The 12,171-nt window shown below is 42.7% G+C and overlaps 1 protein-coding gene across 2 annotated transcripts in view; it reads left to right on the top strand.

Moving 5' to 3' along the window:
- vstm4a (V-set and transmembrane domain containing 4a) overlaps window positions 1–12,171 on the top strand; it is a 68,112-nt gene that overhangs the window by 14,168 nt on the left and 41,773 nt on the right. Inside the window, exons 2-3 of one of the 2 annotated variants that reach the window (XM_060854313.1) lie at window positions 5,798–6,190; window positions 11,037–11,102. In XM_060854313.1, coding sequence (XP_060710296.1) covers window positions 5,798–6,190; window positions 11,037–11,102 — 459 coding nt within the window. The remainder of the gene's footprint in view (window positions 1–5,797; window positions 6,191–11,036; window positions 11,103–12,171) is intronic. The other variant, XM_060854314.1, reaches the window with a different exon arrangement.

Below are 12,171 nucleotides of genomic sequence, written 5' to 3'. Positions count from 1 at the left end.
CAAACCATCTAAGGATGTGACTGGTTGACGTAAAGTTTATTTGAAGGGATGACTTTTTAGACAGAGCAAATCACATTCGCAATAATACTGTGGTGCATGACCTTATACTCTACACCCCAAGGAACTAAAGGAACTGGCCAATAAGTAAATATGAAAATGAATGCTTCTTGTAAAGTTTTGTGGATTCTAGAACAGTTCTGACAGATTGTTGGCTGGTAAGCGTAATCCCACCTTTTTCTTTTAAAGAAAGGTGGGAAGGAGAAAATCGGAAACAGCAGACAGCTTTGCTGAAAATTGGTGTAGGGAAAATGCTGGAGTCCATTAAGAGGACATGATAATAGAACATGAAAAGAAATCATTCCTATTGAAAGCTTTCGGATATGATAGAAAACCAGTGGGTGTGGTGTATTTGAATTTTTAGAAAGCTTTTGAGAGTTTCACAAGAGATTACTGTGCAAAATCTCACAGCACAAAGGAGGCATGACATGGTTATATGTCAGACAGGTCAATCCATGGGGTGATGCAAGAGTATATTAAAAGCCATGTTACCGGACAGCACCAGGGAGAAAATCAGAAGCAACATTAACACTGCTACTGGAACCTTACCAATGACAGAATTTGACTAGTGGGCAGCACGGTGGCACAATGGTTAGCACTGCTGCCTCACAGTGCCAGGGACCTAGGTTCAATTCCCATCTCAGGCAACAGTCTGTGGAGTTTGCACATTCTCCCTGTGTCTGTGTAGGAAACCTCTGGTTTCCTCCCACAGACCAGAAAATGTGCAGGTTTAGGGTGGATTGGCTGTGCTAAATTGCCCGTAGTGTTAGGTGAAGGGGTAAATGTAGAGGAATGGGTCTGGGTGGGTTGCTCTTCGGAGGGTCGGTGTGGACTTGTTGCGCCAAAGGGCCTGTTTCCACACTGTAACTAGTCTAATCTAATCAAACTACATGGGTCTGATGGTAATATACTGGCATGGAATGAGAATTGATTGTTAGATATGAAGACGTGTAAGAATAAATTAGTCATTTTCAGAATGGCAGGCAGAAATAAATGGTGCACTAAGGGGAATCTGAGCTTGGACCCAGCTTTTACACTTTTGCTGAGATGTACATACTAATCCTTTGGGTGATTTTAGTAATGTTGAATAAGTGGGTAAGTACATTATAGATACAATATAATGTGGATACTTGTCCATGTTAGTGGGAAAAAAAAACAAATGGTAGGCTATTATTTAAATTAGTTATAGATTGGGAAAGATTGATGTACAAAAGGGACCTGGATGTCCTTCTACATGGTCATTGAAAACAATTATGTAGGTCCAACATGCAGTTAGGATGGCATATGGTGTGTTGGCCTTTGTGAGAAATACTTGTTAATTCTTATTCATAGTATTTGCGTGTCCCAGGCTAGGCCAACATTTACTGCCCATTGTCTGAAGGGCAGTTAAGAATCAACCACATTGCTATAGGTCTGGTGTCACTAGTAGGCTAGGCCCAGGTAAGGATTTCCTTCCCAAAAGGACACTTGAAGAACCAGGTGGGTTTTTATAGCAGTGGTTGCATCATGGCCATTGAGCGAGATTTTAGTTCCAGAATTTTTGTTTTATTGAATTCAGACTTCATCAGCTGCCATGGTGGGATTTTAGCCCAGGTCCCAAGGTTATTAGAGTCAGAAAGGGTGGCGCTGGAACAGCTCAGCAAGTCAGGCAGCATCTGAGGAGCAGGAGAACTGACGTTTTGGGCCTAAGCCCTTTATCGGGAATGTTGAAGGGCTTGTGCCCGAAACATTGACTCTCCTGCTCCTAGGATGCTGCCTGACTTGCTGTCCTTTTCCAGCACCACACTCTTGGCTCTGACTCTCAAGTATCTGCAGTCCTCACTTTCCCCAGGATGTTATCCTGGGTAATATTAATGCAGTGACATTATCACTGTGCTGGTACATTTCTAACCCATCGCACTTCCATTGCAACCCCACTTTTTCACATTGATGTCTCTCAAAGTCTGAGGCCTTCAAACGGGAGAGGCATGAAAGCTCTTGAGCAACTGTGGAGGGATCCACAGTGACTGAGCGGGTGAGAAGTGGGCTTTATTTTGTGACTGGTTAGAGGGGAACAGGAGCTGTGTTGGGGAAGATAGTGGAAAGATGGACTTTCTGCAAAAATGAACATCCACCTTTGCGTAGTTCGTTTTTAAACTTAGCAATGTGTATCAAGTTTCAGGATCTCAATTAGTCAGTTATCATGGTCCCGCCAAACCATAGAGGTGCTCTCTCATTAGAGAGAGAGAGAGAGAGAGAGACGATAAGTGATGGTTTAACCTGAGGGTCACCACACCTCAGGCAAGGGAGAGGTTGAGAAGGAGAGTCTGTTTTGGTAACCTCAGCCAGTGCAGGAATTGAACCCATGCTGTTATCAACATGTTGCTTCAAAAATCAACCATCTAGCCAACTGAAAACAGTCAATTTGGCACCATTGAACATTTTGGGGAAAAAGTGAAGAATTAAAGGGACCTTACAGCTGTTCAAAATCATTCTCGGCTTGACCACTAATGTTGCTCACAACCCCACATTCCTGATGAAGGGCTCTGGCCCGAAACGTCGAATTTCCTGTTCCTTGGATGCTGCCTAACCTGCTGTGCTTTAACCAGCAACACATTTTCAGCCACAACCCCAAAGTCTTACCTTATGATATTTTGGTGGGTCACACCCACAGCTTGGGATGCCCTAACAAACTGGTTTGTTGTTTTCCACCCTCTCATCTTATCCATTGTGAAGCATGGTGTACTGATGCAAATGTACACAACTCCCTGAACCAGATATGTGCCTATTAATCTGGCTTTGATTCAGGCCTAGCTGAAATGGATGAAAGGGTGATGTGTTGTTACATTGTCGTTCAATTCTCAAGTTTAATTTCAAGAAAATGAGTTATATTTTCCGACTCATGATTTCAGCCAAATACCACAGGAAACACTAATTGTTTTCACGTTTTCAATTTAATGTTGGATAACCAATACCATTTAGCCACAAGAGCTGTACAAAAAAACTGACTTAAAACAAGTAACTCAAATCGTGTAAGCAATGCCAGACATTTCAAGGTTAATTGTGGCAACTTGCAATGTGATGAAAAATAACAAAAGCTGAAATGCACACTCTGATTTCTTTAATATAGAACTTTGGCAGATGTTGGAAGTTATAATATTAAATTATTTGCATTCTTTGAAAATGTTTTTTGAAGTTCAGGTCATTTGATCACATGTTATACTGAATATCATGAAAACTGAATGGGAGAATGGAACTAGAATGTCTGGAGCGTTGGAGGCTGAGGGGTGTGACTGTACAAAGGTTTATAAAATCATGAGGGGCATGGATAGGATAAATAGACAAGATCAGTTCCCGGGGATGGGTGGTGGTGGTGGTGGTGGTGGTGGTGGTGGTGGTGGGGGGGGGGGGGGGGGGGGGGAGGGGGGAGGCAACACAGGCAACTCCACAACATTTAAAGGATATCTGGATGGTTATATGAATAGGAAGGGTTGAGAGGCATATGGGCCAAGTGTTGGCAAATGGGACTAAATTAGATTAGGATATCTGGTCAGCATGGATGAGTTGGACCGAAGGGTCTGTTTCCGTGCTGTATATCTCAATGACTCTATGATGGAATTTGTTATAATTTGAAACTGTTTGCTGAAATAGCTGTCCCAGGATTCTGGGAGAGGACAAGTATTATTTCAATGGTAATTTTTTTTTCATGTCTCCCGGCCCCCACTAACCAACCCAAAGGTATAGTTGCAGGGCTCCCGTCCAAACATTGACATGCTCCTCCAACTTTTTGACCTGACTTCCAAAACAGTGTTGACTCCCAAAGCAAGCAGCACATGTCCAAACTTGGAAGGCAGAGATGGCCTCTGAAGTACTCTGGCCACTTGTAATAACTGATCGGTTACAGTGGGTGCCTGACTGATTCATGTTCCTCCAAGAGCGCTACTGAGTGAGAAAGTTAGTGATAAGTAAAATAAATAACTGTTTTTTTGAACGGCAGTCAGCTGTTCGGTCACAGCAATTCCATCAAAGATTGAGGTGAGCTAGCTTTGGTGCTGGGTCTGCTCAGTGTTGATGAGTTCTGCTGAAGGGTCTTTAAGGCCCCTTGTTCGCAATAGAAAGGTAGCTTCCAGCATGCCTGAAAACAACACAAGAGTCTCCCTACCAAAGAAAACCTGAAAGAACGCAGAAAAGATTTACAAGGATGTTGTCAGGGTTGGAATGTTTGAGCCACAGGGAGAGGCTGAACAGGCTGGAGCTATTTTCCCTGGAGTTTTGCAGGCTGAAGGGTGACCACACAGAGGTTTATAAAATCATGAGGGGCATGGATAGGATGAATAGACAAAGTCAGTTGCCCAGGATAGGGGAATCCAAAACTAGAGGGCATAGGTTTAAGATGAGAGAGAAAAGATTTAAAAGGGACCTAAGGATGATACATGTATGGAATGAGTTGCCAGGGGAAGTGGTGAAGGCTGGTACAATTACAACATTTAAAAGGTATCGGAATGGGTACATGAATAGGAAGGATTTATGGGCCAACTGCTGGCAAATTGGACTAGATTAATTTAAGATATCTGGTCGGAATGGATGAGTTGGACCAAAGGGTCTGTTTCTGTGCATTACAATCTGATTCTTTATACACTTCATCATAGGTCCTTCGATCACAGGTGAATACACTCTTCTCACCTCTACTTTCCACCTGGACTATGATCAAAACCAGATGTTTCGCTGTGCAATGGGGTTTGCTCTGGTTAGTCGTCCAAAGTATTGCAGCTGAGTCGAAATGGAGCTTTCTGTAGGAACGTTTCTAACAGTTTTATCTCTACACTCTAGCTGATAATCTACTCACTTCCTGTTATCTCTCTATGTGAAAGTATGACACTGACAGCATTACTATATGAATATGCATCTTCATTACACTGATATTAATGCCATTAATCTAACATCTTATACTGACATAGTAGTGAATAGCCAATGCAGAAAATAAAATCAGAAGTCTAATGACCAAAAGGACAGAAAGCTGCCCATTCTGTTCCTTGTCCCCTCCCTCACACACCCCACCTATCCAGTCCTCCCCCACCTCTTTTCTCCCTCCTTCCCTCCTTTCACCGTCTCCCTCACTAACCTCCCAGCACCCACCACTTAAACTCCCTCCTATTCCAAGAATCTATGACTTTTCTATATTTCACAGCAATAAACCAAATCTTTCAGCAGAGAGAAAACAGGAAGATTTCTAGTTTCCCATTTGACCATGGCCTATCTAAAACCCACCATGTCATTTGTAAAAGAATCACAAATTATTTGAATTTTGGTTTACTTTGAATTTTGAAATAAGAGGGTGTTGTAAATAGAATGGCATGGTGGCTCAGTGGTTAGCACTGCTGCCTCAGTGTCAGGGACTTGGATTTGATTCCAGCCTTGGGCGACTGGCTGTGTGGAATTTGTATGTTCTCCCCATGCCTGCGTGGGTTTGCTCTGGTTTTCTCCCACAACCCAAAGATGTGCAGGTTAGGTGAATTGGCCATGCTAAATTGCCCATAGTGTTAGGGGCAAGTATAGGATAGGGGCCTGGGTGTGGATGGGTTACTCGTCGGAGGGTTGGTTTAGACTGAAGGGCCTGTTTCCATTTGACAGTAAAGTTATGAGAAATATTTGTATCTAATTTGTTCTCACATTAAAAATCTAACATTAACCTTTAATACAGTGTAACAGAATAACATTAACATGAGATATTGATAGTTTAATTTTTCCTTCCTGGTTACAGATATCTGCAAGGCCTTGAAGGTCATTGTAACCCCAGGGCCTGTGGTGGAGTTCACTGAAGGACAACGGGGCACCCTATTCTGTCGAATATCTCAACAGAAGAGGAGGAACAGTTACTTATCTCTGGTCTGGCTCTTTTCAAATTCACTGTATGACAATCAAAGGATTCTGAGGTTGAATCGAACAGGCCATGTGCAAGCATTCCGTAACTGCAGGGAGCGTCGATGTGAGCTTCAGTTCTTCGAGCAGGGCTTGGCCAAGGTTTACGTTTTGATCATCAACAAATTTCACAACAGTGATGAAGGACGGTACAGATGTAAGGTGCAGGAAATTGCAAACCTCAATAGGAGATGGCTCTCGATATCTAATGGCGATAATGCCACGGAAGTGAGAGGTATGTATTGATCACTGAGTAGCATTGCTCAAAGGTGCAGATAAAATGGTCAGACCTTCTCCAAATCATGTTGGTAAAAATAATCTGTCTTTTATTTGCAATTAAGAACATAAAAAAATCATCTTTCAAGTTATCCTCCACAATTGGGGAAAGTGACGACTCGTGGTATTATTGCTAGACTGTTAATCAGAGACCCAGGTGATGTTCTGGGGACCGGGGTTCGAATCCCGCTATAGTCAATGGTGGAATTTGAATTCAATGAAAATCTGGAATTAAGGTTTTCATGATTACCGTCAATCCATCATTGATTGTCAGGAAAAACCCATCTGGTTCACTAATGTCCTTTAGGGAAGGAAACTGCCATCCTTATCTGGTCTGGCCTACATGTAACTCCAGACCCACAGCAATGAGGTTGATTCTTAACTGCCCTCTGGGCAATTAGGGACGGGCAATAAATGCTGGCCTTGCCAGAAATACCCTCAAACGACGAATGAATAAAACAAATCTCTTATTGGCTTAGCAACCATTGAGGTGAGAATTAAAAATGCAGTTGAAAGTAACATTTTGTGCATTTTATATCCATGGGTAACGGCATTCACAACATTAAATACACTTGTATGTGCATTGAATAAAAATTGTTGTTTTTCCATTTGCACAGTTCCTGTCTCCATTCCAACTCTTCTCTCTGACCCACCTTGACAATTTCTCCCTGTACTTTCCTTTACTACAGTAAAGACTCAACGATTTTCCCAAGACGGCCTTTGTTACTGTGTTTGCTTGAGAAGGGGAAGTGGTTTCCCTGATTTTAAAGTCCATTGTTCTGCCTAATGCTAATTTGTTTTGAGCTTTTCAACTATTCAATCCAGCGAACTGCAATCCCTTTAGCTACAGTCATAGTAGAGCCCAGAGAGCTAGTGGTATTCCATCCTGTCTCTTAGTTCAACCTCTCAAGAACTCTCAAAACTTCTTAAAAAAGCTTTCACTAATGATTCAATTGTATTTTCTATTGACCATGCTTTGTGTGGCTGGATGTCAACAGTTAACATGTTGTCCTCATTAAAATGCATTTGCATGGAGAGCTCAAAGCTTGTAAACGTCTTTCTAGCCTCCCTGTTTAAAACAATCTCACGAGAAGTTTGCCGAGATCTGGGAGAGGCATTTGAAAAGCTTCTTTTGGCTTGGCTCAGCAATGATACTATTCATTTCAGCTAAGTTTTTAGGTCTGGCTCCGCTATGAGCCTGATTGCCAATTCTGCCTTCCAAAAACATTTTTTATGCAACTTTGCTGAAACCATGAAGCTCCAAAATGTGATTTAAAAAAAAACAAGGTGGCACAGTGGCTCAGTGGTTAGCACTGCTGCCTCACAGCAGCAGGGTGCTAGGTTCGATTCCAGCCTCGGGTGACTGTCTGTGTGGTGTTTGCACATTCTCCCTGTGTCTGCGTGGGTTTCCTCCGGTTTCTGCCCACAGTCACAAAGTGTGCAGATCAGGTGAATTGGCCATGGTAAATTGCCCATAGTGTTAGGTCAGTTCATCAGAGGGAAATGGGTCTGGGTGGGTTACTCTTCAGAAGGTCGGTGTGGACTGGTTGGGCCAAAGGGCCAACACACTGTAGGGAATCTAATCTAAGTGGGAACTACTGCTAGTTAATGACAAAATATTGTAAGTTAAACACAATAGTGCCCATTTGAGAGTGATACCAAGTTTCAATGCAAAACTACTTCTCTCCCAAGGAGTGAGGATATCTCAGCAGTTTTGGCAGCATCTCTGGACTCTAGATATTGGATTCCAAACATGAACACAATTTCTCTCTTCACAGATGCTGCCTGAGCTTCTCCAACACTTTCTGTGTTTGTTTCAGATTTCTAGCATCCAGTATTTTATTTTTTATTTTAAGGAAATTATTTCTGAACTTACGTGGAAACATCTATTAGTTTCTTGGATATTATACGAATGGAGGTCAATGGTTGGTTTACAATATAAAGCGATGCTAACAGCATGGGTTCAATTTCTATACCAACAGAGGTAACCATGAAAGACTCTTCCTGTCAATCTCTCCATCTCCCAAGGTGTGGTGTCCCCCAGGTTAATCCACCACCAGTTGTCTCTCTAGCAGCCCTATTTCCCCTTTATTTCTTTGAGTTGACACAGAAATAAGGGCATATGAGGATTTATCTTTGCAAGACAAACTGCAGGAATGATTTTAAATGCAGATGACAAAATTACTTGGAGGGGGAAAATGTATAAAAACACCAACTATGTATTGGAATCAATATGTGAAGGGAGTCCCTAGAGAGAAAAAGGTTGGACGTTGGGTGCGGGATAGGATGTAGAACTGAAATAAAAGCGAGGTAATAGGGATTTAATATTCATTATAATTTGGACAGCCACATGGTGGCTCAGTGGTTAGCACTGCTGCCTCATATCGCCAGGAACCTGGGTTCGATTCCAGCCTTGAGTGACTGTCTGTGTGGTGTTTGCATGTTCTTCTTGGGTCTTTTTGGGGTTTCCCCTTAGGTGCTCCAGTTTCCTCCCACAGTCTGAAGATGTGCAGGTTAGGTGGATCATCCATGCTAAGTTGGCTGTAGTGTGTGGGTTAGCAGGATTACAGAGATAGGGTGGAATGCTCTTTGGAGGTTTGACATGTGCCAAGTGGCCTGCTTCCATGCTATAGGGATTCTGCCTGGGTTTTCTTTTGTTCCAGATTCTCTAAGCAGGGGCTAATGTACCTGGATCCTTGAGTAGATTGGAGTCCAACATTATAAAAGCCACAAATACCACTATAACTGGAGTTGGGAGGTCAGTGGCTAACCTGCTTAGAGGAAAGTAAAATTAGAGGAAGATCAGAAGTAGAAGAAGCCATTTTGAGGAAAGGACTTTTGAAGGCCTGGGGTATGGGAGTATATCTCTGGAATTTGAATGGCAGGTTCAGGCCTCACCTGGTGTGGCCTATCAGCCCTCTAACCTCTCCATCCAAACTCTATCCCACACGATCTCCTTTAAACCTTCAACCCACATCTTCCCTTTCATATTTTCATTGGATATGAGCATCACTGGCAAAGCCTGAACTTGTTGTCCATAGTTAGCTGCCACCTTGAGCCATTGCCATCGCTGGCAAAAGGATAGAGGTATAGGAGCAGAAGTGAATAACTCGGCACTTTGTGTTTGCTCCACCATCCATTAGAATCCTGGTTGATCATCCAACTCAATGGCGTGTTCCTGCTTCCCCCCCCCAAAAAAGTACTGGCAGTTACAATATCTTTTTCACCGTCAGTTGCTTTGAATACGCACAGAGAGATACAGAATATCGCTGCGCATGAAATCTCTATGACATAAAATATGGTTGAGAACACTAGATTTGTTCTTGATGGAGTTTAGTAGAATGAAGGGTATCTCGCTAAAACCTGCAGAATGCTGAGAAGCCTGTATAAAGTGGACAAAGGGGATCAAAGGTGACAGGGAGGAGACAGAAGAATGGGGTTCAGAAACATAGCGATAGTTGAATGGCAGAGCAGACATGATGGGCTGAATGGCCTAATTCTACTCCTATATCTTATATTCATAGAGTCATAGAGATGTACAGCACAGAAACAGACCCTTCTGTCTAATCTGTCAATGCTGACCAGATATCCCAACCTAATCTAGTTCCATTTGCCAGCATTTGTCCCATATTCCTCTAAACCTTTCCTATTCACATACCCATCCAGATGTCTTTTAAATGCTGTAATTGTACCAGCCTCTACTACTTCCTCTGGCAGCTCATTCCATACACTCACCACCCTCTGTGTGAAAAAGTTGCCCCTTAGATACCTTTTAAATCTTCTCCATCTCATCCTAAACCTATGCCCTCTAGTTCTGGACTGCCCCACCCCAGGGAAAAGACCTTGTCTGTTGTGGTTCTGTTCGTCGAGCTGGGAATTTATGTTGCAGACGTTTCGTCCCCTGTCTAGGTGACATCCTCCGTGCTTGGGAGCCTCCTGTGAAGCGCTTCTGTGATGTTTCCTCCGGCATTTATAGTGGTTTGAATCTGCCGCTTAATGATTGAATCTGTGGATGAGTGCCATGCCTCTAGGAATTCCCTGGCTGTTCTCTGTTTGGCCTGTCCTATAATAATAGTGTTGTCCCAGTCGAATTCATGTTGCTTGCCATCTGCGTGTGTGGCTACTAAGGATAACAGCCAGGGAATTCCTAGAGGCATGGCACTCATCCACAGATTCAATCAATAAGCACATCGAACTGGACCCAATATACCGACCACTGCAACGGACAGCTGGAACTGATAACCGGAAGCGGCAGATTCAAACCACTATAAATGCCGGAGGAAACATCACAGAAGCGCTTCACAGGAGGATCCCAAGCACTGAGGATGTCACTTAGACAGGGGACGAAACATCTGCAACACAAATTCCCAGCTCAGCGAACAGAACCACAACAATGAGCACCCGAGTGACAAATCTTCTCACAAACTTTGAAGACCTTGTCTATTTATCCTATCCATGCCCCTCATGATTTTATAAACCTCTATAAGGTCACCTTTCAGCCTCTGACACTCTAGGGAAAACAGCCCCAGCCTATTCAGCCTCTCCTAGTAGCTGGCAACATCCTTGTAAGTCTTTTCTGAACCCTTTCACAACATCCTTCCAATGGAAGGGTGAGACCAGAATTGCACACAATATTCCAAAGGTGGCCTAACCAATGTCCTGTACACCTGCAATATGACCTCCCAGCGCCAATGTTATCTCATGTGGTCAATCATGTTTTACACCTGTGCTTTTAGTAATAATGATAAAAGAGCTTTAAAAATATCACATGATTACTTTTGTTTTACTTCTGAATTTGCTAACAGTGCGTGTACCACAGACAACTACTGTGATCTCGAAGAGTACAAGTGAAAGTTGGACACTTTTTGAAGGTAAACTAATTCCCCCTCAGATTATGTTCGTATCTAATTCAATGTGTATTTCAATGATCTCTGATGGGTAGACAGTGCAGAGGAGATTTACCAGATGGTACAAAGGCTGCAAACAAATAAACATTGCTATGTCCTTTTCACGATGAGCAGCCATTATTGCTTGCTTGCATTGACACTCAGCCACTTGATGTTGGAGCATGGCTTATAAAGGGTGGATGCTGCGAAGTTGTTTCCATTAACTGGGGAGACTGGGCTTAACCTTAAAATTAGAGGGGGTCAACTTAGAATGGAAATGAGGAGACATTTCTTCAGCCAGAGAGTGGTGGGCCTGTGGAATTCATTGCCATGGAGCACAGTAGAGGCCGGGACATTGGGTGTCTTCAAGGCAAAGATTGATAAATTCTTGATCTCACAAGGAATTAATGGATACGGAGAGAGTATGGATAAGTGGAACTGAAACACCCATCAGCCATGATTAAATGACGGAGTTGACTCAATGGGCTGAATGGTCTTGCTTCTACTTCTATGTCTTATGGAGCACCTGCCCCTGTAAGTTCAGAAGTCTCTATTTTTAACAAAGCTATCTTTTTAAGAAAGATCTGAGGCTTTGGATGAATTTTTGTCAATTTTCGCCGAAAATCAAAACAGACCTGTAGAATCTAAGACTGATGATAATTTCCTATTGCTGTTTCTTTTCAGGTTTTTCAATAAAAACCTAAAACCATCTGGCCCATCAAGCCTGCTCCACCATTCAAGAAGATCATGGCTGACCTTTTCATGGTCTCAGTTCCACTTAGCCATCCACTCACCTTTAATTCCTTCACTGTTCAAAAAAGTGTCTGTCTTAGTTTTAAAAACATTTATTGAGGAAGCCTCAACCACTTCACTGGGCATGGAATTCCATAGGTTCACAATCCTCCAGGTAAAGTTCCTCCTCAACTCAGTCCTAAATCTCCTCTCCCTCATTTTGAGGCTTTGCCCTCTTGTCCTAGTTTCACCCACCAGTTGAAACAACCTCTCTACTACTATCTTACTGTCATAATATTGGTTCTTTTACAAGGTGATTATG

This window comes from Hemiscyllium ocellatum, chromosome 43 (genome assembly GCF_020745735.1).
Source record: "Hemiscyllium ocellatum isolate sHemOce1 chromosome 43, sHemOce1.pat.X.cur, whole genome shotgun sequence".
Classification (NCBI taxonomy): Eukaryota; Metazoa; Chordata; class Chondrichthyes; order Orectolobiformes; family Hemiscylliidae; genus Hemiscyllium; species Hemiscyllium ocellatum.
The sequence above is the reverse complement of the archived record's forward strand: the minus strand, read 5'-3'. Positions and strand labels throughout refer to the sequence as shown.